This window comes from Rhinopithecus roxellana, chromosome 7 (genome assembly GCF_007565055.1).
Source record: "Rhinopithecus roxellana isolate Shanxi Qingling chromosome 7, ASM756505v1, whole genome shotgun sequence".
Taxonomy (NCBI): Eukaryota; Metazoa; Chordata; class Mammalia; order Primates; family Cercopithecidae; genus Rhinopithecus; species Rhinopithecus roxellana.
This window is the reverse complement of record NC_044555.1, coordinates 82,345,440-82,371,223: the sequence shown is the minus strand read 5'-3', so window position 1 is coordinate 82,371,223 and position 25,784 is coordinate 82,345,440. Positions and strand designations below refer to the sequence as shown.

Here is a 25,784-nt window from a genome sequence, read left to right as displayed (position 1 = left end):
GGTAGTTCCCAGTGTCTATTGTTCCCATCTTTATGTCCATGAGTACCCATTGTTTAGCTCCCATTTATAAGTGAGAACATGCAGTGTTTGGTTTTCTGTTTCTGTGTTAATTCACTTAGAATAATGGCCCCCAGCTGCATCCATGTTGCTGCAAAGGACATGGTTTCGTTTTTATGGCTGCATACTATTCCACGGTATATATGTACCACATTTTCTTTATCCAATCCACCATTGATGGGCATCTGGTTGACTCCATGTCTTTGCTATCATGAATACTGCTGCCATGAACATGTAAGTGCATGTGTCTTTTTTGTAGAATGATTTATTTTCCTTTGGGTATATACCCAGTAATGGGATTGCTGAGTTGAATGGTAATTCTGGTTTAAGTACTTTGAGAAATCTCCAAACTGCTTTCCACAGTGGCTGAAATAACTTACATTCCCACCAACAGTATGTTTTCTTTTCTCCACAGTCTTGCCAGCATCTGTCGTTTATTGACTTTTTAATAATAGCTATTCTAGCAGGGCTTTAAATGATTACCTTAGGAAAGTAGACATTTGCATTCAATCATAATTTCCTTATTACTGTAGTAGTAGCTTTGGATCTTTCGTGGTAAGTGATGGGAATTTGTGATTTTGAATTCCATACTATATTTTAGATCATTTGATAAAGCACTTCATTGAAAGCTTTAAAGTTATATTTACTTCCCCCTCTTAAACTTATTATATTTTATTTATCTTTAGCTTGAGTCATAGCCAGGAACAGGATATTTGAATGAATGGATCATTGCTCTGAATCACTTTGTTCAAAAAATGCTCAGTTTTATGGTGCTATGAGTAATACCCAACTTAAAGCTGTGACTAGAAAAAGCAATTGTCCTCATTGCGTTCCCAAGGGTAGCCCAGTGGGTCGACATTGTGCTGGTTTATCTCAGGGGACCCTTACCCTGGGAAAGGAGAAGACCTTGCAGGAAATGGCCTGAAGCCACCTAAAAGAAAGAAAGACCCAGGGTTAGCCCAAAGTCCAAGGGAAATCGAACCAACATAAATCTACAAAGTGCCTTCAAAAAGCAGGCAGATTTGAGGAAAGCGGAATTCTTCTTGCCGTTCAAAAATTTTTGCTTGACTTTGCTCACTCTGACACCTTCCACACGTAAAATTTCCAAGATGTGTTTTACAATTTCAAATTCCACGCAGGAATGGATGGATAGTGAAAGTAACTGACTATAATGATAACAGGTTAAAGAATCATCTTGCCATTTAATGAGCTTTCATATTAAAGATAAGAAGATCTTTAAAGCAGTTCTCCTGCTTGTCTGCTTTAATCCCATCATGATTGTTGTCATTTCAGATCATCCTTATTTTGTTGGTGTCCAGTTCCATCCTGAGTTTTCTTCTAGGCCGATGAAGCCTTCTCCTCCGTACCTGGGGCTGTTACTTGCAGCAACAGGGAACCTGAATGCCTACTTGCAACAGGGTTGCAAACTGTCTTCCAGGTAACCAGTTTACTGCTCTTAGCAATAAACCAAGATGCGTAGTTATTAATATCTTAGGGTTTCTTACAAAAGTTAATACCATTATAGAATTTTTAAATGTGAAGAATCAGTTTTTTTCTCTTAAACATAATTTTCTCCTCTTCATGAAAATGGTTTATGGCCGGGCGTGGTGGCTCAAGCCTGTAATCCCAGCACTTTGGGAGGCCGAGACGGGCGGATCACGAGGTCAGGAGATTGAGACCATCCTGGCTAACACGGTGAAACCCCGTCTCTACTAAAAAATACAAAAAACTAGCTGGGCGAGGTGGTGGGCGCCTGTAGTCCCAGCTACTCGGGAGGCTGAGGCAGGAGAATGGCGTGAACCCGGGAGGCGGAGCTCGCGGTGAGCTGAGATCCGGCCACTGCACTCCAGCCTGGGCCACAGAGCGAGACTCCGTCTCAAAAAAAAAAAAAAAAAAAAAGAAAGAAAATGGTTTAATCACACCTACAGTAGTAATGTGTCAGCTTTCCAAATCGTGATGACACTGTATATTATTTTAGAAATTTTTTTCATTTTGATAAGTGAAAAGATTTTCTTTTGTTGATTCTTTGATTAATATATATGAATTTTTATATGTTTATTGGCTGTTTGTTTTATGAATAGCTTGTTCACATCTTTTGTTCATTTTGATATTGCATTATTTTCCTTACTGATTGGTAAGCTCTTTATGTATAAAGATCATTAATCCTTTGTTAGGCTGCAAATATTTTTCAAAGTGATTTTGCTTTCCTTCTAAATTGTTAATGGTAGTTTTTGTTCTCCCTAAAGAGTTTAGTACTAGGCCAGGCGTGGTGGCTCACGCCTGTAATCCCAGCACTTTGGGAGGCTGAGGTGGGCGGATCACTAGGTCAGGAGATCGAGACCATCCTGGCAAACACAGTGAAACCCCGTCTCTACTAAAAATACAAAAAAATTAGCCGGGCGAGGTGGCGGGCGCCTGTAATCCCAGCTTCTCGGGAGGCTGAGGCAGGAGAACGGCATGAACCGGGAGACGGCGGAGCTTGCAGTGAGTGGAAATCGCGCCACTGCACTCCAGCCTGGGCGACAGAGTGAGACTGTCTCAAAAAAAAAAACAAAAACAAAAACATAAAGAGTTTAGTCCTTTTTATGTTTTTTAAAAATGTATGTAGTCAAATAATTTTACTTCTGTGGCTTCTGCCTTTAGTCTCATGCCTAAAATCTTTCCAAAAGGAAAGGTTATATAAATAATAACCCCTGTGTTTTCCTCTAGCATTTTTATGGTTTCAATTTCATAGTTTAAATCTATAATCTATATGGATTTCATTTTCAGTGAAACCTGTGAGGTTGGGATTTGGCTCCCCACTTCCCTGCCAAATTGTCAACGAGTTGAGTAATTTGACTTTGTTTCAGGGATTTCTGTTTTGTTCCTTTGATTATTCTGTCTCTTACACCTGAACCTTTACCATCCTTTTCATTTTCATTGCATTATTATAAATCAAGACCTTATCGATCCTACTCCCACCATTATTAACATTTTTAATGTATTTTGCTATTCCTCCAAGCAAACTGTTATTTATTTATTATTTTCTTAGAGACAAGGTCTGGCTGTGTCACCCAGGCTGGAGTGCAGTGGTACAATCATAGCTCACTGCAGCCTTAGACTCCTAGGCTCAAGAAATCCTCCTGCCTCAGTCTCCCAAATAGCTAGGACTACAGGCACACACCACCATGCCTGGCTAATTTTTTAAATTTATTATTTTTGTAAAGACAAGGTCTCACTATGTTGTCCAGGCTGGTCTTGAATTCTTGACCTCAAGCAATCCTCCTGCCTTGGCCTCCCAAAGTGCTGGCCTTATAGGTATGAGCCACTGTGCCCAGCCTGTACAATGATTTTTAAAAATCAAGTTTGAATAAAAAATTCCTTAGGGATTTAGTTGAAATTTTATTTATTTATTTATTTGTTTGTTTGTTTATTTATTTGTTTGCTTGTTTAGGGACAGGGTCTTGCTCTGTTGCTCAGGCTGGGGTGCAATGGTGCAATCTCAGCTCACTGCAACCTCCACCTCCCAGGTTCAAGTGATTCTCCTGCCTCAGCCTCCCAAGTAGCTGGGACTACAGGTGTGCGCCACCACGCCTGGCTAATTTTTGTATTTTTAGTAGAGACAGCGTTTCACCATGTTAGCCAGGCTGGTCTCAAACTCCTGACCTTAAAGTGATCTGCTTGCTTTGGCCTCCCAAAGTGCTGGGATTATAGGCATGAGCCACTGTGCCCCACCAAAATTTCATTACATTTAAATACTAGTTTGGGGAGAGTTTATTTTTATTTCTTCTCATCCAAGAATATTTTACCTAATAACTTTAAAAGCAGAAGTAACCATCCAGAATATCATAGACTTTGATGGGGGTTATTACCACAATAACCAGATATATGTTGTTCAGAAGATTACCACTGCCAACCCTCATTCTGGCAAACAACCCTTGCAGTGTTGCTGTTGAGGGCTGGCAGGATCTGTGTGTGGTGTGCATGTGTGTGCTTGTTACACAACCCTACTTATTTGTGTCATTACCTGCTAGGAGAAGCTCACAGCTCTCTAGCATTTCCTTTCACCACATGTTCATATGGGAACAGCTTCACATAATTTGCAGTTTGGGCATCTTACTGTATTAATGTTCACCCCTTTCAGTGCACTGACTTTCAAACTGTGCCCTCGGAACTGGAGTCTGGGCTGCTGCGAAAGCAGGCCATGGGGGCTCCGGGCTCTTTCCTGCTTCAGCTGAGCAGCTCCACTTTATCTGGCTCATGTGCCATGGTTCGGCAAGAGAGATTTCTTCCGAAGAAGAGCTTCCTATGTTCTGAGACTGCACGGCTTATGCCACTGATTGGACATCCTAATGTGGTCCCATGTCGGATGTGGGCTGTGACCCTTTGCAGCCATTTTACAATTCCCATTATTCTAGATTCTCACACCGAAAGGAAGGTGATAGTGGGACAAATTAGATAGCTGGAAGAAATAATTCACTTGTAACTATCTGGCTGTTTGCAAATACCAACTAATATACAAATCCCGTCTGGCTCGTGTGGACTGCCCACCTGTGTGTTGTATGGCCTGCCAATTCCCGCATGGCGGGTGGTGGTCTCTGGGTAGAGCTTCCAGCAGGGTGTGGTGGCTCACGCCTGTAATCCCAGGACTTTGGGAGGCCGAGGTGGGCAGATCACCTGAGGTCAGGAGTTCGAGATCAGCCTGGCCAACATGGTGAAACCCCGTCTCTACTAAATGTACACAAATTAGCCAGACATGGTGGCACACGCCTGTAGTCCCAGCTACTAGGGAGGCTGAGGCAGGACGATCACTTGAACCTGGGAGGCAGAAGTTGCAGTGAGCTGAGATTGCACAACTGCACTCCAGCTTGGGCGACAGAGCAAGACCCTGTCTCAAAAAAAAAAAAAAAAAAAGCTTCCTAGTAGTTTCTGAGAAAACTGACTGATTGCTAGTGACTCCTGAGTGAGATACAGTATGTCTCAGAGAGAAGGAAAGACCTCTTAACCAAACTCTGATGCTGACATTGGAATTATAGCTGACTAGTAGGCTTCCATGACACTGAGGGAATTCCTATGTACATCAACCACAAACTGGTACATTCCTTAAGGCCGGCCAGCATCTTATTTATCTTTATCGCCCTGGCTCCCTTGCACCCAGGGGTTGTTTATTACCCATTAAAGTAACAAATGCAGGTAGCAGGGGAGTCTAATCTTGACACATTTCAGAGAGTTTTCCAACTAAGGATGGTGACTATGAATTAATCCAGTGATAGACACCAGGATTCCAGAGGAATCTTGCACTTGCACTCCTCTCTGCCCAGCTCCATGGGATTAGTGAGCTTTGAAAAGCAAATGACTCCTCTGATGCCAGGCTCTAATGTGAGCTGAGTTGGGGCTGTATTTCTGTCCAACAAGATTACCGCTTGTAATCAACCCTAAAAAATGTGACAAGGAATACGAACACTAGAATAATGACTTCCTTTCCCAGAAGTTGGCGCTGATGATATTAAACTGTATGGCACGTGTATGGCCAATGTCTTTAAAGCATGGAGTGTACAAATCCTTGGCTTCGAGTTAAGCGTACCTGAGCTGTAACCTCTGCATTCTGCCTAGCGGAGAACATTTATCTTTTAGGGCCTGGGAAGTTGCAGTAAGACTATTATTTTGGGATTTACAACTAGTGAGCTAAATTCTCAGCGACTTCATTATCTACAGAATGGCAGCAGTTAGGAAGACCAATTTCACCTGGTTTTAGGCTTGTGGTCAGTTCAAGGGCACAATAGCTTCAGGACAGCATTTTTTAGGTTTTTATGAGCTATTAAAAAATACATGCAAAATCAAACTAAGAGTCTTGTTTAGGGGGTCCCCCCAAGACTACCCACACTTTGGTGATTTGCTGAACGTAATCAGAATATAGCTGTACTCATAGCTAATATTTATTTATTTAGAGATGGAGTTTCACTTTTGTTGTCCAGGCTGGAGTGCAATGGTGTGGTCTTGGCTCACTGCAGCCTCTACCTCCCGGGTTCAAGCAGTTCTCATGCCTCAGCCTCCCGAATAGCTGGGATTACAGGCGCCCGCCACCACGCCCAGCTGATTTTTTTTTTTTTTGATTTTTTTCTTTTTTTTTGAGATGGAGTCTCACTCTGTCGCCGGGGCTGGAGTGCAGTGGCCGGATCTCAGCTCACTGCAAGCTCCGCCTCCCGGGTTCACGCCATTCTCCTGCCTCAGCCTCCCGAGTAGCTGGGACTACAGGCGCCCGCCACCTCGCCCGGCTAGTTTTTTGTATTTTTTAGTAGAGACGGGGTTTCACAGTGTTAGCCAGGATGGTCTCGATCTCCTGACCTCGTGATCCGCCTGTCTCGGCCTCCCAAAGTGCTGGGATTACAGGCTTGAGCCACCGCGCCCGGCCGTCCCAGCTGATTTTTGTATTTTTTAGTAGAGATGAGGTTTCATCATGTTGGCCAAGCTGGGCTCGAACTCCTGACCTCTGGTGATCCGCATGCCTCCGCCTCCCAAAGTGCTGGGATTACAGGCGTGAGCCACTGCACCCAGGCTTATAGCTAATATTTATTACGGTGGCAAAGTAGACATGCACAGCAAGATCAGTAATGGGAAAGTGGAGTCTGGAGAAATTCATTTGCATGTTTCCTATGCTCTCTCTCCTGTGATAAGTCACATGGAGGTCGCCTTCCTTCCAGCAGTGAAAATGCAACTATGCCTATGTGATGTTTCTGCCCAGATGAGCCAGTTTGAGACTCAGAGTTTAGGGGTATTTTGGGGGCTGGTCGCATAGGCATTTTCTGCCTGGCAACCACCAAAATTCCAGACTGCCAGAGGGAAAGCAGGTGTTCACCATAGATCACATTGTTTGTATAAACAGCCTAAGCCCAGCAAAATTACCTTATCAGTTAGTAATGGAGCACACATTCCGAAAGCCATGTTCCCAGACACCAGCCAAGAACTAACCCTGCAAGCAGCCCCTTTGAAAGACAGCAGCCTCAGGCCTGCTGTTAACTCTTTTTTTACGTGAGTCTAACTAACGAACCATTTTGAAAATAAATAAATCCAATGGGAAATAATGGTCCACTAAATAAATCATTGCAATTCTTTGCTGATCTCTCTCCTCTGGTATCTAAACAATTTGTTTCACGTATAAAAGGCAACCACAAATTTGCATGGTCTTGCTGACACATAATATAAAAGAATGAGACTGCTTCATGTAATTATAAGAAATAAATTTCAGGAGAATATATGAAGGTGCTTGTGATTGCAAGTTTTTTTGTTTGTTTGTTTAAATCTAGAAACAGAGCATCTAATCTCTTTCTGGAATTCCTTTTTTTGTTTGTTTTTTTGTTTCTCAGGCTGGTCTCAAGCGCCTGGGTGCAAGCAATCCGCCTCCCTTGGCCTCCCAAAGTGGTGAGATTACAGGCATGAGCCAATGTGCTGGCCTGAGGCCTAGCATTCCATTTTTAAGCAACGAGAGAAGGATCAGAGTCTAAAGTTCATAGACTGTTTTTTGGCATGTGTGTCTCTGTGGCTGCCTGCAAGGCTCTTAGGAGCAATCACTACACACCAAGTTTAGGCACAACATCCAGTCTTTATTTGTCAGACCAGAGTAAAACTCTCTTCCTTGGACAGTGCTTGATGTATATCAGAAAGCAAAAACTTAGATGGGGTTCAGTTTGCAGTTCGCAGAAATGCAGCTTTTTGGGAAACATTTTTAAGCATAAAACGAGAATCTTGAGTCATTTGAGAAGCATTTTATTCTGGTTTTGGAACTTTGGATTCCATGTCTCCATCCAGCAATTACTGTCTCTTGTGCAGATAAATCATCTTTTTGTGGCAAAACAGGAAGCAGGGTGGTACAAAAACAATAGGAGGGAAAGGTACTCAGTGATTCACTGTATTTGCTTGACTGTTTCAGACCAAACCCAAAAGCTGAAACTACTTTGTAATAAGAGAGTCTTTAAAGGAAGTACACACCTGGAGCCGGTTTCCTCTTTCCTTTGTGTGCCCCTAGGATCTAAGTCCATTCTCTCCTCTGTGCTTAGCCCTTCCCTCTATATTTGTTGAGTTCTGGCAACAGTCAGGGTGAGAAGGAACCCATTTCATTCACCATTGTCTCTGGTCTCTCTTCTGTGACAGTATTATTATCGAGGTTTTCCTGCTAAGTAACATGCTGACTTCTAGCCTGGGATGGTTTTGTTTTCTGTTGACTTCTACATGTAGCATTACAGAAAATTTAGAAAAGAGAGAGAGAGAAAAAAAAGACACCCGCAAACCCACCAGCCTAACATAATTACTGTGCTCATTTTCAAATATTTCCTGTGAGCCTATACCTGTATATGATTCTTTCTGTGGTTGTGATAATAATAGTGAGTCTATCTATCTATCTATCTATCTATCTATCTATCTAGATATATATACACACACCCCCCAAACTCTTTTATTTTGAAAACTTGCAAACCTACAGAAAAGATGAAAGAGTGATACAGTGACGGTCTGGAGATCTCCTTTGCAAAGGAACATTTTTCTCCATTTTGGTTTTATTTATTTATTTATTTATTTATTTTTGAGACAAGTCTCGCTCTGTCACCCAGGCTGGAGTGCAGTGGTGTGATCTCGGCTCACTGCAATCTCCGCCTCCCGGATCAAGCAATTCTCTGCCTCAGGCTCCCAAGTGGCTGGGATTACAGGCGCCCACCACTACACCTGGCTAATTTTTTTGTATTTTTAGTAGAGATGTGGTTTCACCATCTTGGCCAGCCTGGTCTTGAACTCCTGACCTCATGATCCACCCGCCTCAGCCTCCCAAAGTGCTGGGATTACAGGCGTGAGCCACTGCGTCCGGCCATTTTGGTTTTTTTTTTTTTTTTGAGACGGAGTCTTGCTCTGTCGCCCCGGCTGGATTGCAGTGGCCGGATCTCAGCTCACTGCAAGCTCCGCCTCCCGGGTTTACGCCATTCTCCCGCCTCAGCCTCCGGAGTAGCTGGGACTACAGGCGCCCGCCACCTCGCCCGGCTAGTTTTTTTGTATTTTTAGTAGAGACGGGGTTTCACCGTGTTAGCCAGGATGGTCTCGATCTCCTGACCTCGTGATCCGCCCGTCTCGGCCTCCCAAAGTGCTGGGATTACAGGCTTGAGCCACCGCGCCCGGCCATTTTGGTTTTTAAATACCAAAAATTTGAAATGAACTAGGGCTCCTGGAAGAAATGGTTGATTCCAGGGCTGGGCAGGGAGAGTACAAGATGAGCCTGGAACATATTGCTGTGTTTAAAGCAAAGAACAGCTGAAAATGAATGGGGTAGGAGTTTTCCAAGGTCAAAGAAGCCAGACTGAAAGGGCTCCCACTGGCCTTATTTTGGACAATTTGAACATCAAAAAGAACAATGACAGTATTAGATTACAACACATTTCATTTTCTGAAATTCCATGCGTCCATAATAATACTCAGAAAATACAAAAGTAAAGAAAAAAAAAGGCAATTAAAAATGTAGACATCATCTCCGATGTAATAACGGATTCAAATAAGGGTCGTCGGTGAATGGTAAAGCCACTGGGTGAAAGTTGTAAGAAACAGAATATTCATATGTTCTCGGAATAGCACCATAAATTCTTTATTAATTACAGAAGCTTGTATTTTGAACTTAACACCTCATATGCATTTTTCCAAGTTGCATAAAGTTCATTTTTTTTTTTTTTGAGACGGAGTCTTGCTCTGTCGCCTGGGCTGGAGTGCAGTGGCCGGATCTCAGCTCACTGCAAGCTCCGCCTCCCGGGTTTATGCCATTCTCCTGCCTCAGCCTCCAGAGTAGCTGGGACTACAGGCGCCCGCCACCTCGCCCGGCTATTTTTTTGTATTTTTAGTAGAGACGGGGTTTCACCGTGTTAGCCAGGATGGTCTCGATCTCCTGACCTCGTGATCCGCCCATCTCGGCCTCCCAAAGTGCTGGGATTACAGGCTTGAGCCACCGCGCCCGGCCCAAAGTTCATTTTTAATGACTGCACACTTCACCATTCACTCAACACACCCCCTATGTCAAAGCTTATTCTATCCCAGTCACTGTGCTGAGTGCTTGAATAAGCGCTTGAATAAGAACATGTTCCCTGACCTGGGGACTCATCAGGTAGTATAACTGTTCTCTAAATTTTGGGAGGTGACAGACTTCCGAGATTGTGATCAAAGCTGTGGGCCTACTTCCTGGAAAACTGCCCAAACATACCACTTCGTAGTTTCCTTACATTCATACCTCCAATGCTACCCCCTCCCCTGCATCCATAGACTTTCTTCTAGGGGTCTTCAGCTACAGACCTTCCCATCCAGGAAAGGGCCCAGTCCTGCAAGCGTACAGTCCCAGCAGTGTGGGAAATGCTGGCATTAGAGCTTGTTCTCTCTTTCGTGGTTGCAACCCAGGGAATGCTCCCAGGTTGCCAGGATTAACTAACATTAAGATTAATATCTTCCTGCAAGTGGTACCATCACCCACACAGTGTGACCTGCCTGGACTCCCCTGGGGAAGCTCAGATTCCTCCTCCCTCATCCAGCAGGTGCTGTCAATTCTTGTTGTTGGCATTCACTCCGTCTTTTGTCTATTTTCTGCCATGCTGCAAGGGAGTATGGCCCGGAGTCAGGACTCTAGTTGAGTCAACCGAGCTCAAACTGGCTCTTTTATTTCCCAGCTGCCTGTGACCTTGCTCTTCTGTGCATCGCTTTCTTTATAAAAAGGGGATGGTGGCCGGGCGCGGTGGCTCAAGCCTGTAATCCCCAGCACTTTGGGAGGCCGAGACGGGCGGATCACGAGGTCAGGAGATCGAGACCGTCCTGGCTAACACGGTGAAACCCCGTCTCTACTAAAAATACAAAAAACTAGCTGGGAGAGGTGGCGGCGCCTGTAGTCCCAGCTACTCGGGAGGCTGAGGCAGGAGAATGGCGTGAACCCGGGAGGCGGAGCTTGCAGTGAGCTGAGATCTGGCCACTGCACTCCAGCCTGGGTGACAGAGCGAGACTCCGTCTCAAAAAAAAAACAAAAACAAAACAAAACAAAAAAAAAACAAACAACAACAACAACAAAAAACAAAGATAAAAAGGGGATGGTAATAGTCCCTACTTGACATGGCAGAAATGAAGATTAAGTTTCACACTAAATGTAAAGCACTTAGCATAGTGCCTGGTCTATGGTAGGAACTTAAATGGGAATTATTATGATGATGCTATTATTATTACTTTCCTTTAGTTCCAGTATCTATCTCTTGCCTACTGCAAAGCCTCCTACTTGGTCTCTCTGCCTCCAGCTTGCTTCCTCCCAACCCATCTTCTGCTGTTGGAATGATCTCCCCACATTATTTTGGAACTTAAAATCCCCCCATGGCTTCCCTTGGTTTATAGGATAAAATGCACACAAATCCATATGGAACAGCTTGCAGTTCCCTGAACTCCCCAGAGGGTTTTGCCTGTTGCCTCTTCACGTTCCTGACCTGCTTAGCGAGAGGAGAATAGGGATCTATATCCTATTAGAATGGTTGTCCACGGAATCATTAGGTGAACGAGGTGAATCAGAGGTGACAAGGTGGTGAATCGCAGGTGAGAGTGGCTCCTCCATTGTTCACAGAGGGTGCATTTCACCCTCCCAGGCATGCTTCTCTTACGTTGGGTGGCTCTGCTGTCTCTTGGACTTGGAGAGTAAGGTACTCTTTTCCTTCGCACAAATCCGACATTCTGTTTCCAGCACTGTTTGAAACTTGGAATCACTTTGTTTCAAACTTGGAATCACTTTGCTTTTTGACTTTTGAGTTGCATGGTTGATGTTGCCAGGGGCCATTCTTGCACCATGTGGTGCGAAAATATTTTATTTCTGTGGGGACAGTATTGACAAGTAGGGTGGATGCTATGGATTTGACTTCTGGGTCTGCTGCTTATTGAGTAATTTTGTCCAAGTCACCACTCCTAAACCTCCTGATCCTCCTCCTTAGGGTCGCTGTGAGGAACAGTTGAGGTGGTGCTTTATAAACTCAACTGCTATCAAAATGCCACTTTCCCCACTTTGTTACACTTCAAGCAGAAGTGAACTGAAATTAACAAAAGATTCTATTTTGCTTTCTTTTGAACAGTTCTTTTAAACATTTTAAAAAAACATTCACCCCTGTGATTGTTTGACTTCAACTCCATACCTTGAGATATTTTTTAGGGTAAATTATTGTTAATGAACCACATTTGAGTACACCTTCCCTTGGGGCGGCATAAATGTTGGTTAAAAGGTGCTCCTTTTAACTAGATCATGGTGCACTGCAGTGTGGATGGTGTGACGCCAGACAGGAATGGAGTTAGTAGTACTACGGACTACCGTGTGCTTTTACCACCCTGCCTGGGTGGTATTCTACTGTTTACTATGAAATACAAAACTCATTCAAAGCAGACTAGGTTTTTGTTCCATTGCTCTTATATTTTATGGCTTCCAGGGGCCCTTTGTGAAGGAAATAAGTATAGTAGTAACACTGCTTTGGGGAAAACTGTGTACATGACAACCTGTTTTTAAAACATGCTGTTTCACAGGAAACGGATTTTAATATAAAGTATTGTAAGGAACTCATGCATGCTGGGAATCCTAATAATGCCATTAAAATCTTTAAATTCCAACCACCTCTTTCTGTTAATGGAGAAGAAATCGTTTAACAGCTGCCTTGGGGTAGTGTAAAGGTGGACTATAGGAGGCATTCCTATACCCCTTCCCTAGCACCTTGGAATATCTGTTTTCTTATGTGGGGAATTTATTGGGAACCAGAAGTCCTTGACAAGCAAACTTCACTATAACAAACCTTTCGTTTGTCAAGAGCCACATGTTGGCCGGGCACTGTGGGTCTGTAATCCCAGCACTTTGGGAAGCTGAGGCGGGCGGATCACTTGAGGTCAGGAGTTCAAGACCAGCCTGGCCAACATGGCGAAACCCTGTCTCTACTAAAAATACAAAAATTAGCTGGGCGTGGTGGTGCATTCCTGTAATCCCAGCTACTTGGGTGGCTGAGGCATGAGAATCGCTTGAACCTGGGAGGCAGAGGTGGCAGTGAGCCAAGGTCACACCACTGTGCTCTAGCCTGCGTGTCAGAGTGAGACTCTGTCTCAAAAGAAAAAAAAAGGGGGGCCGGGTGCAGTAGCTCACGCCTGTAATTCCAGTGCTTTGGGAGGCCAAGGCAGGCGGATCACCCGAGGTCGGGAGTTTGAGACCAGCCTGACCAACATGGAGAAACCCTGTCTCTACTAAAAATACAAAATTAGCTGGGCGTGGTGGCGCATGCCTGTAATCCCAGCTACTCGGGAGGCTGAGGCAGGAGAATCGCTTGAACCCAGGAGGCGGAGGTTGTGGTGAGCTGAGATCATGCCATCACACTCCAGCCTGGGCAACAAGAGCAAAACTCTGTCTCAAAAAAGAAAAGAAAAGAAAAAGAAAAGAACTATATGTTGACCATTGTGGTAAAGTCTTGTCAGTATAGTGATTCTTCTGTGTTGCTGCTGGTGATTTTGGTTTTGCCTTGCAAGAAAGGTACCATAAAATACTTTTTAAAAAGAGAGTTTTCATGATTTGGGAGGCACATGCATGCATAAGAGATATTTGCTGTGATTTTAATTAATGGTAGATAGACCTTTAAAAAAAACTTTTGGCCAGGCATGGTGGCTCACACCTGTAATCCCAGTACTTTGAGAGGCTGAGGTGGGAGTATTGCTTCAGTCCAGGAGTTCTAGGCCAGCCTGGGCAACACAGTGAGACCCCATTCCTACAAAAAATAAAAATAAAAGGTTAGCTGGGCATAGTGGCGTGCACCTGTAGTCCCAGCTACTCGGGATGCTGAGGTGGGAGGATCGCTTGAGTCCAGAGGTTGAGGCTGCAGTAAGCTGTGATCGTGCCACTGCACTCCAGCCTGGGTGACAGAGCAAGATCCTGTCTCAAAAAAAATTTTTTTAAAGGAAATGACAAGGACCATTGCATGGTGACTGTAGTTTGCTTTTTAAAAATCATTATTCATTTGTTTTTAGATCAGTACTATCCAGTAGAACTTTCTGCTCTGATAGAAATGTTCTATAATCTATGGTAGGGACTAGGCACACATGGCTACTGATTACTTGCAGTGTGACAGGTGCAAGTGAGGAATGGAATTTTAAATTTTATTTCATTTTAACTGATTTAAATTTAGATAGCCACTGTGGCTTGTGGCTACCATATTGGACAGTGCAGTTTAAAAATTTTCCCCTCTTCGGCCGGGCGCGGTGGCTCAAGCCTGTAATCCCAGCACTTTGGGAGGCCGAGACAGGCGGATCACGAGGTCAGGAGATCGAGACCATCCTGGCTAACACGGTGAAACCCCGTCTCTACTAAAAAATACAAAAAACTAGCCGGGCGAGGTGGCGGCCGCCTGTAGTCCCAGCTACTCGGGAGGCTGAGGCAGGAGAATGGCGTGAACCCGGGAGGCGGAGCTTGCAGTGAGCTGAGATCTGGCCACTGCACTCCAGCCTGGGCCACAGAGGAGACTCCGTCTCAAAAAAAAAAACAAAAACAAAAATTTTCCCCTCTTCTTGGGAGGCCGAAGCGGGCAGATCACTTGAGGTCAGGAGTTTGAGACCATCCTGGCCAACATGGAGAAACCCCGTCTCTACTGAAAATATAAAAAATTAACCGGGCATGGTGGTGGGCACCTGTAATCCTGGTTACTCAGGAGGCTGAGACAGGAGAATTGCGTGAACCTGGGAGGCGGAGGTTGCAGTGAGCCCAAATCATGCCACTGCACTCCACCCTGGGTGAAAGACTGAGACACTGTCTTAAATAAACAAATAAATTAAAAATTTCCCCTGTTCAAATGTAACAAGACACATAGGGACATGTCTGTATTTTATGCCACTTCATACAATTTAACATGCAAGACTCTAATATCTGATAATTCTTCCCTGTGAGAAACATGTGTGTGTGTTTGTGTGTGTAAAAGATTACTTAAAAAGATAGGTTAGTCCTAAGATACAGCTGGATGTCTTGAATGAAATGAAAATATACCCAGATATATCTAGCTTTTGACTTAAGTTTGTTCTGTGTGAAACAGAAATGAATCCAGCATAGAGTAGCGCTCACAGCCCATATGCAGCACAGAGTACACTCACATTTTATTGCATGTGCAAGAGCCACTGTTGGTCTGCATTCAGATGACCCACGTTTTATTTCTAGCAGTTGTTTTTTATTGGCAGATGAATGTCCTAAAATCAGCAAGTTCAGCAGTAACGTATATTTTGATAATTCTGTTCTTGAGTGTCATGGTTTATTTTATTGTCCTACCCCCAGTCTCTGAACACATAGGAAAGACAATTAGTGAACCCAGTCGTTAACCTTGGAGATGAATAAATTCAAGCTGAGCTTCATTTTGTTAAACTCCGCCTGTGCCATTCGGATGTGTTGGCAGAGCTTGGGGCAGACAGCCATCAGATAGGAAATGAGAGCTGTTAGGTTAGAAACAGGCCCGCCCAAGTCCACTTGCTAATGTGGGTAGGAAATTATACTTGGCATAGGAAACAATTCAGAAAATCATACACTTAGCAGTTTTTATTGGTTCTTTGTGTTTCCATGACTTTTTGAGGAGATACCAAGTTATGAATATATAACCCCCATCAATAGCAACATCTTATATTTTTGTATAGTTTTCAGAGCAAGTTTATACAGTTTAATTTGACTCTCAAAACATTTTGGTGAGTTTGGAGGTATTATTGCCACTTTTTCTAGACTCAGAAGTCAATGACTTGTCCAAAGGTACGTGGCTCATAAATAGTATAACCAGGAGTGTCGGGGGAAGACATGAGCCCACTGTATTCTTCCCTAGGCTTGGAGATGGGGAAGGAAGTGGGTGTAAAATCTGGCACCCAAGCAAATGAAGTTTCCTCAGTTCTTTGGCCCTTGTCACTTGTGTTAGGGGACATGCCCTAGTGGGTCCTACTGCCCTACCTGCAGCAAGCTTAAACCCCACCCTGTGCCCTGAGCTAGTATAATGGGAATTCTGGCTTCACCTTGAAGGATCTATGTGCCAAGTAAGTCACTTGAACATCCTTGACCTTCATTTCATCTCAGATAGGGAGTTGAGTGCAACTTCCAAATCCCCTTTCTTGGCTAATTCTATGACAAAATGTTGCATGGAACCAGGAAGGATTCTTCATTTGAGCAGGGAGAGTGCATGGATAGGATGTATCAACTTTTTTGGCTGTTGTTTTTCTCCCCCAAATATTGTTCAGTTATTCCTATGTACCAGTAGAAGTGATTTCTCTGAACTAAAGTCTAACTAGGAGGTATCTTTCTACTTGATTGGTTTTCAGGGTATGTTGTTTTATATGTTTATCTAACATATGTTGTCTTTTCTGCCAATTCTGAATCTTCTGTCTCCTCTCTTTATTCTAGTGCTCCGTCCCCACCACCTACGCTGTTTTTGTTCAAAAGTCAGAGAAGGGAGTGAGCATGCAAATCAGGAAACAGATTGTCTTTTTGTCTATACAGATTTGTCTATTATTTTGTTTATTTATTAATATTCAGTCAGTATGTTTAGAGTGAAATCTTTCTTTTCTAGTCTATCAGCATAGGGTTTCTCCAATTGTTCCCTTTCCTCAAAAAAAAAAAAAAAAGAAAAAAAAGGTAACATTTCACCTGTTAGGGAATGCAGACTTTTTTTTTTTTTTGAGACAGAGTCTTGCTCTGTCACCCAGGCTCGAGTGCAGTGGTGCGACCTCGGCTCACTGTAAGCTCCGACTCTGGGGTTCACGCCATTCTCCTGCCTCAGCCTCCCGAGTATCTGGGACTACAGGCGCCCGCCACTGCACCCGGCTAGTTTTTTGCATTTTTAGTAGAGACGGGGTTTCACCATGACAGGCAGGATGGTCTCGATCTCCTGACCTTGTGATCCGCCCGCCTTGGCCTCCCAAAGTGCTGGAATTACAGGTGTGAGCCACTGCACCTGGCCGGGGATTCAGACTTTTATTGCTATAAATCAGCAAAAGTTTGGCCAAGGATGGGGATGGGTCAGGCATTAAACATTTCCTTGTAATATCATCTCCATAGATCAGTAGAACTCTAGTGGAGTGGATCAGTGTGCTGATTTGTTTGGAACTGAGTAAGAGGAACCACAAACAGAGCCCACAGCTCAGAGGAAAAGTTGAGTTGCAGAGCTATCTCATGGAGAAGGTGTATTTCTAAGGGAACCCAACCTGGCGATATTTATGTCAATAATTGGTCCTATTTGAATACTATCTGTGACTCAAGGTAATCAGGACATTCCATATATTTCTAATTTTGAAATTTGCATGGCCGGGCGCGGTGGCTCAAGCCTGTAATCCCAGCACTTTGCGAGGCCGAGACGGGCGGATCACAAGGTCAGGAGATCGAGACCATCCTGGCGAACACGGTGAAACCCTGTCTCTACTAAAAAATACAAAAAAAGGCCGGGCGCGGTGGCTCAAGCCTGTAATCCCAGCACTTTGGGAGGCCGAGACGGGCGGATCACGAGGTCAGGAGATCGAGACCATCCTGGCTAACACGGTGAAACCCCGTCTCTACTAAAAATACAAAAACTAGCCGGGCGAAGTGGCGGGCGCCTGTGGTCCCAGCTACTCAGGAGGCTGAGGCAGGAGAATGGCGTAAACCCGGGAGGCGGAGCTTGCAGTGAGCTGAGATCCGGCCACTGCACTCCAGCCCCGGCGACAGAGTGAGACTCTGCCTCAAAAAAAAAAAAAAAACAAAAAAAAAAAAAAACAAAAAAAACTAGCCGGGCGAGGTGGCGGGCGCCTGTAGTCCCAGCTACTCGGGAGGCTGAGGCAGGAGAAAGGCGTGGACCCGGGAGGCGGAGCTTGCAGTGAGCTGAGATCCGGCCACTGCACTCCAGCCTGGGCGACAGAGCCAGACTCCGTCTCAAAAAAAAAAACAAAAAAAAAACAAAAAAAAAAAAAAAAAAAGAAATTTGCATGATTGTGAAAATTATTTCTCCAACTCTTGGACCTATGAGAATGTTGGAAGGGAAAACTTTCATGCTGCTGACCTAAAATCATAGTGAAAACATGATCTGAAGGAGAAAAGATTTCAAGGCAAGTGTAGAGAGTATGTTAACATTTTTTATGGCACTGCAGGGTGTTTTCTGGGTCTTGAGCCAATATGCATGTCTTAGTCCTCATGACCACCAAGTTCAAGCTCCTGTGCAATTTGCTGATTGTAGATGACTAGTTCCTCTGTAATGAGGAGGCGCTGTGATCCTCAAACACAGAGGCCAGCACAGATCTGGATCTAGGGAGGTGCTGTGGTCCTTAAAACATAGAGCCAAAAGCCAAACTGCAGCTGCAAATAATTATAGCATTTGGCTAATGTAATCAGGGATACGCAGCTGTGTTCACTGTTCTCTAGTCCTTTCATGTTGCTAGAGGGAAGAAAAGAGTTTTTCCTCTACCCATCGTCGGTTCATGGCCGAGGCCCTGATAACAAAAAAACAGATTAACAAGCAAAAAGCATATAGTTGGGCACAGCACCAGGTGCCTATAATCCCAGTTACTTGGAAGGTTGAGGTGGGAGGATCCTTTGAGGCCAGGAGTTGGAGACTAGCCTGGGCAACAGTGAGGCACCCCCTCCCCACCCTCACACACACACTCCGGCCCCATTTCTAAAAAAGAGAGAGAAAAGCATACAAATTTATTTAAGTATTATGGGAACCTTCATAAGGAAATGAAGACTCAAAGAAACGGGTAAACTCTAGTTTTCTAAAACAGACCTGATGAAGACTAGAGACTCATGGAGAGTTATAATAGAGCAAAAAGAGTGTGATCTCATGGTAATATAGTAGGGGAACTTAGTAAGGCCTGTTTATTCAGATTCTTCCCTGGGATCCTGTGTCTTCAGAGATAAAGGATGCTCGTTTCCTCTGGTTATGGGTGTTGGGGGTACCTCTCACCTGAGGACCTTTTGACCTGCTTCAGAGAAGGTCAGAAAATCCTTCCTGGGTGTTATGACCTGCTTCAGGGGGGTAAGGTCAGAGGAAGGTCAGAGAGAACTTCTTGCACATGCTGTCTCAAATTCCTTCAGCTTCATGCAATGTATACGTGGGGGCTGTTATGGTTAGAGTCATAATAGTCTAGGTCAGGGGTTGACAGACTTTTTGTGTAAGGTTAGAGAGTAAATATGTTAGGCTTATGAGCGATATGCAATATGCCAAGATGCCATATTTTGGGGTAGTGTGTCCTGAACTCCCTCATTGCCAAAGGAAACAGTTGTCATCAGAAGAGTGAAGAATGAAAAAAACAAACAAACTGAAAATCCAGATAATATCGTACGCTATGTTATTACATTGAAGAACAAATTGACATCAGTAGGAGTAGGACTAAGTGATGCTCAACCTCAGATGGACTGAGATTTAGGCCCTAGTATGACAAGAGTAGATTCACAGAAAATAAATGGGTCCATCAACTCAGGCTTTCATTTTAAATCAGTTTGTTAATATAACACATCTAGTAGAAAGCAAGCAATAGCTAAGGTGGCAGGAAGGCAATCTACTTTCAAGGCTTTCACTCAAGTTTAGAAATGATCAGTGGTCTTCAGAAGATTATAAATTTCAGTCTAAATCGAAATGCGTTTTAAAATTTTCTGAATAAGTAACTTCCAGTTTATGATGAAAACAAGTGATCAGTTTCTCTGACCAAAGAAAGAGGCCATTGCATGTGATTGGACTGACCTCTTCCTGTGGTGATTAGAAAGTGCTAAAAGAATATTCCTTAGTATTTTCTCTCATACTAAGGGGTTAATATGGAATGTGTTTGAAATTGCAAATTGAATAATTGTCCAGGTTTTTTTTTATACCTTGCTAAATTAGTTCTTCTTTTAATCTAGTGATAGATACAGTGATGCCAGTGATGACAGCTTTTCAGAGCCAAGGATAGCTGAGTTGGAAATAAGCTGAAACGAATACATGACTGGGAATAATGGGGACTGCCTGTGAGGGTAAGATGGAATCTTCGAGGATTGTTCATTTCTCTCATGGACAAGCTGTATTCATCTTGGTATTGAGGAGGATATTATAGGACTTGCCTCACAGGATCTTGCTCCTTTGAGATGCTCCCATTTGACTGGCAGTTAGCAGGACAGGCATGACAGCCCATGGTGCTGTCCAGAGTTAGTGTTTGGGGAAAATGGAATGCACCTTGGACCAGGAAAAAAATATATAAGTACACCTATAAATGTATACGTGGGGGCTGTTGTGGTTACAGTTATAATAGTCTAGGTCAGGGGTTGACAGACTTTTTCTGTAAGGTCAGAGGGTAAATATCATAGGCTTATGAGCCATGCAGTTCCTGTGGCAACTACTCAATTCTGCTGTTGTAGCAGGAAAGCAACCATAGACAGTATGTAAGTGAACAGGCATGGCTGTGTTCCAATCAAACTTTATTTACAAAAAGAGTTCGCTGATCCCTGGTCTAGGCCACTCATAGAAGAGCAGATTTCCTTGGATTTGTATAAAATGAAATGAAATGAAATAAAATAAAATAAAATAGTATTTGATTTCTTTGTAGGGAGATGCAAGAGACAGGCTTAGTGTCCAAGGGCAGCTTATTTTTCCATTGCTCTATTATGCACTATTAGAATACCAGCCTGGATAGCTTCAGTAAATTTATGCTCAGTGGCAGATAGTGCCTGGATTGCCCTAGGCATTATGGCAGGCCTTCACTTGTATAAGCTGTTCTTTAGCAGAGACAGCAGCTTTTGGAAGACTTGTAAAGCGTTCATTGCTTTCCTGTGAGATCTCTTCATGTTCATCAGGGAAGATGCAAAGCTGTGTCTATTTAGTTTTTCCTCAAACATGGAGATCTTTTGGAGCAAGTCAAAATGGTGCAGAGATTAGCTGGAGATATTGAAATACTTGTATTATTCCGTTCCTGGTGTTGCTAATATTTATATTCTTTTCTTTTAAGCATCTGAAATTATTGAAGGCAAGATGAAGGAACTATCTGAAGAAATCACTACACTCTTACAGAATCCCTCTGTTCTCCGGCAAACATGGGATGTAAAGCCTCCCAGGGAATCTCATAATACATACTTCTGTGAACCAGAACCAGAGGGGTAGTTTTCTTTTCCCTCCAGAGGCAGCCTTTGGTACTTAAAATATCTGTAGCTGATTAAATTTTTCCCAACAACCTCGCTGGGGAGAAAGTGTGTTCATATTTTGTCCAGTGGATCAGGATGTTAGGATGACGAGCAAGAGTCCAGGTCACTGTGCCTTTGCTGTGATGTATGGAAAGGATGGCAGGGAACATGCCGTAAGTAATTTTGAGTAAGAAAATGAGTCACTGTGTTACCTGGAACTCAGCCACAGATTTGTGTGTGGTCCAAGATCATTTCAGTTTCTCACCCTGTTTATTTCCTGGTAAAAGTAAAATTGAATAGGTCCAAGACACTTGGGGGTGTAATGCTTTGCCTCAGACACAAAATTTAAGGGGGTTCCAAAAAACTCAGGAATCAAGATCAGTAATACAGTTTGAGTATCCCTTATGTGAAATGCTTGGGGCTGGAAGTGTTTTGAATTTCAGATTTTGGAATATTTGCATACACATGAGATATCTTGGGGATGAGACTCAAGACTAAACATGAAATTCATTTATGCTTCATATACACCTTATACACATAGCCTAAAGGTAATTTTATACAATATTTTAAATAATTTTGTGCATGAAACAGAGTTTCGACTGCATTTTGACTGTGATTTCTGGAATGAGATCAGGTATGGAATTTTCCACTTCTAGCATCATGTTGGCATTCAAAAATTTTGGAATTTTGGAGCATTTTGGATTTTGGATTTTCAGATTAGGGATGCTCAACCTGTATATATACATTTTAATCGACGTGAAATTCACGTAACATAGAATTAACCATTTTGAAGTGAACAATTTGGTTGCATTCACTGATGCTGAGCAACCACCACCTTTGACTATTTCCAAAACATTTTCATCACTCCAAAATAAATGCCTGTGCACACTAGCAGTCACTCCCTATTTTCCCCTCCACCTGTCCACTGGCAACCACTGATCTCCTTTTTATTTCTGTGGCTTTTTCTATTCTGGATATTTCATGTAAGTGGAATTATACAATATATGTGGTCTTTTGTGTCTAGCTGCTTCTGAGACAGTAGGAAGGGGGCTTGGCTTTGGCTCATCTCCACTAGAGCATTTTTTCATGCATTCCCACTGATCACAAAACCCATACTACTACCTCATTGACACTATACCTGCTAACCTCGAGGCTTTAGTCATACAAAGAAAATGGCCTTTCTAGATTGTTCTTCTGTGCTCTCATAATGCTTAACCATGTCTTTTACTTAAACAATTCCAGGAACTGGCCTTAGGAGATCCAAAATAGGGAGCCAAGATTGCAGAGTGTCCCATCTTGGGAGGGAATGCTGAATAATTAATTGATTTACAGCCTTGTTGCTGCTGGCCAGACCACCCGATGGCCCATTACTCGAGATAATCATCACAACCAGATGATGCTAACCTATATCCTCTACCCTTCCCGTGCTTTGTCTGGGAAAAGTCTTTTGACCCCATGTCAATTTCTATTGCATTGAGAGACCAAGAGCCCCCTGGTCAGTCAGGCTTCCATTTAGCATGATGTTTGCAAGGTTTACCCATGTTGTAGCATGTGTCAGAACTTCATTCCTTTCTATGGCTGAATAAAATTCCATTGTATGAATATACCACAATTTGTTTCCACCTTTTGGTTATTGCGAATAGTAATACTTGAACAATCACATGCAAATGTTTGTTGGAGTGCCTGTTTTTAATTCTTTTGGGGTGTATGCCTAGGAGTGGAATTGCTGTGTCATATGTAATTCTAACTTCTGAAGAAGGATCAGTGATATTTTAATGCAATATTATTTTAAAAAATCAAAATTAGGCCAGGTGTGGTGGCTCATGCCTGTAATCCCAGCACTTTGGGAGGCCAAGACGGGCAGATCATGAGGTCAGGAGTTCGAGACCAGCCTGGTCAACATGGTGAAACCCCGTCTCTACTAAAAATACAAAAATTAGCCAGGCATGGTGGCCCATGCCTGTAATCCCAGCTACTCGGGAGGCTAAAACAGGAGAATTGCTTGAGCCCAGGAGGCGGAGGTTGCAGTGAGTTGAGATCCCACCATTGCACTCCAGCCTGAGTGACAAGAGCAAGACTCTGTCTCAAAAAAAAAAAAAAAAAAAAAAAAAAAATCAAAATGAAAAAATTCACATTTGAACACAGTATCAAATTTTCAAATAAAGACAGGATCCAGCCCTGCACCTCCTTCACCTCCCCCAGTCCTTACCCCATTCCCTGACATTCTTATCTAGTATACTTTCTAATTTTTCCTGTTGGATGTGCTTGAGATGACTTAGTTGTTGCTTACATTTAAGCTTTCTAATACTAATTTAAATATTTTAACTGTTCAGTTAATTTATTTGTGGTGGTTTTGCCCACCTGCCCCCCACACTTTTTTTTAATGCCATAAGGTATTACGGCCTTATTTTGTAAGATGCCACAGAAAATTCATCTACCAAGCACATACAAAAATGAAATGAGTAATTCTGGTAAACAAAACAATTAAAGCGCTTTAGGACCCCGCTTGCTAAAATTATAGCTTGAAGATCACAAGAGGCTCCAAAGGAAAAGCCCACACGCAGGGTAGGTTAAAAGCTGGAATAGGCCTCATAGAGAGGGGGTTGGAAGCTCGGAGGCAACACTTTTAACATCACAAAAGGGTAGTCAGTCTGGCTTAAATGGAAGTTTTCAATTTTAATGATTGTGATTTCTAAAGTCACTTTTAACAGAGTGCTTTCCTGTGGGCTAATGATGCATGTAAACAGCACCAGAAAGACAAAGACGAGCACTTAAGAAACAATAAACCATCCTGTCTCCTTGAACTTGGAATGTAGGGAGGCACAGAAGGACAGTAGCAAGACTGTTTAGAATACAGGTACTGGAACAAGAGTGAGACATGAGCACATAGAAAGTTACTATAAATCATTCTCAACAAATGTTCCTTGAGCCAGGCATGGTAATAGAGGTCCCAATCCAGACCCCAAGAGAGGGTTCTTGGATCTCACGCAAGAAAGAATGTGGGGCAAATCCATAGAATAAAGTTTATTAGAGAAGTAAAAGAGACAAAAGAATGGCTACTCCATAGACACAGCAGCGGCGCAAGCTGCTGACCGGGTATACTTGTGGCTATTTCTTGGTTATATGCTAAATAAAGGGTAGATCATTCATGAGTTTACTGGGAACGGGGTGGGAATTCCTGGAACTGAAGGTTCCTTCCCTTTTTAGACTACATAGGGTAACTTCTGAACACTGCCATGGCATTTGTAAGCTGTCATGGTGCTAGTGGAAATTTCTTTAAGTACACTAATGCATTATAATTTGAGTATAATGAGCAGCGAGGATGACTAGAGGTCACTTTTGTTACCATCTTGGTTTTGGATGGCTTCTATACCGCATCTTGTTTTATGGTCAGAGTTTTTTTTTTTTTTTTTTTTTTTTGAGACGGAGTCTCCCTTTGTCTCTCAGGCTGGAGTGCAGTGGCGCGATCTCCGCTCACTGCAAGCTCCGTCGCCTCCCAGGTTCACGCCATTCTCCTGCCTCAGCCTCCCGAGAAGCTGGGACTACAGGGGCCCGCCACCACGCCCGGCTAATTTTTTTTGTATTTTTAGTAGAGACGGGGTTTCACCGTGTTCGCCAGGATGGTCTCGATCTCTTGACCTCGTGATCCACCTGCCTCGGCCTCCCAAAGTGCTGGCATTACAGGTGTGAGCTACCGTGCCCGGCCCAGAGTTTTTATGACCTGTATCATGTGATACCAGTCCTGCCAACCTCCTATCTCATCCTGTAACTAAGAATGCCTAACCTCCTGGGAATGCAGCCCAGTAGGTCTCAGCTTCATTTTACCCAGCCCCTATTCAAGATGGAGTCACTCTGGTTCAAATGCCTCTCACAGTGTCAGGTGCAGGGGGTGCAGTGGGGAGTAACCTCAGATAAAATAGAAAAGGAACTCAGTTCCTTTTTCACATATTTTTTTTCTTCTTTTCTTGCCTCACTGATCACAAGACCCACACCACTGCCTGGCTGACAATCGGTTTTAGATAAGGCTCTAGGCTTACAAAGAAAATAACCATTCTTCTGTGCTCTCATAATGTTTAACCATGCCTTTGACTTAAAAGAATTCCAGGAACTGGCCTTAGGAAATCTAAATATCAGACTGAGGTTGCAGAGTGTCCCATCATGGGAAGGGAAGGAACCCTGAACAATTCACTTGCAGCCTTATTACTGCTGGCCAGACCCCCAGGTGGCCCATTACTCAAGATAACCATCACAACTGGATATGCTAACCAGTGTCCCCTACCCATTAGGTGCTTTGCACAGGCCAGCCTGCATACCCTACCCATGGTACCAATTCCTGTGTTTGCCTAATAAAAAAAAATCCCTACCACCTTTTCAGGGAGTCAGCTTGAGGGTCCTTGTACCTCTGGTGTCTCCGCTGCACTCGAGCACAAGCCCCAAGATAAGAGCCTTGTCTGGGAAATCTGCTTGTCCCCATGTTAATTTTTATTACATGATGGGCCCAAGAGCCTGTTATCTATAATAAACCTGCCTTCAGACCTGACCACCTCTTGGGGGAAGGCAGGCTTTAAACAAATTTCCCTATAGAGGGAAATAAGTACTTAATTATATTAATAATTGT

The 25,784-nt window shown here is 43.4% G+C and overlaps 1 protein-coding gene across 1 annotated transcript in view; it reads left to right on the top strand.

Moving 5' to 3' along the window:
* The window catches only part of CTPS2 (CTP synthase 2), a 134,365-nt gene extending 111,590 nt beyond the window's left edge, over positions 1–22,775 (top strand). The window contains exons 17-19 of the mRNA XM_030933646.1: positions 1,351–1,495; positions 19,916–20,026; positions 20,995–22,775. Coding sequence (XP_030789506.1) covers positions 1,351–1,495; positions 19,916–19,985 — 215 coding nt within the window. The 3' untranslated portion in view covers positions 19,986–20,026; positions 20,995–22,775. The remainder of the gene's footprint in view (positions 1–1,350; positions 1,496–19,915; positions 20,027–20,994) is intronic.
* The last annotated feature ends 3,009 nt before the right edge of the window (positions 22,776–25,784 follow it).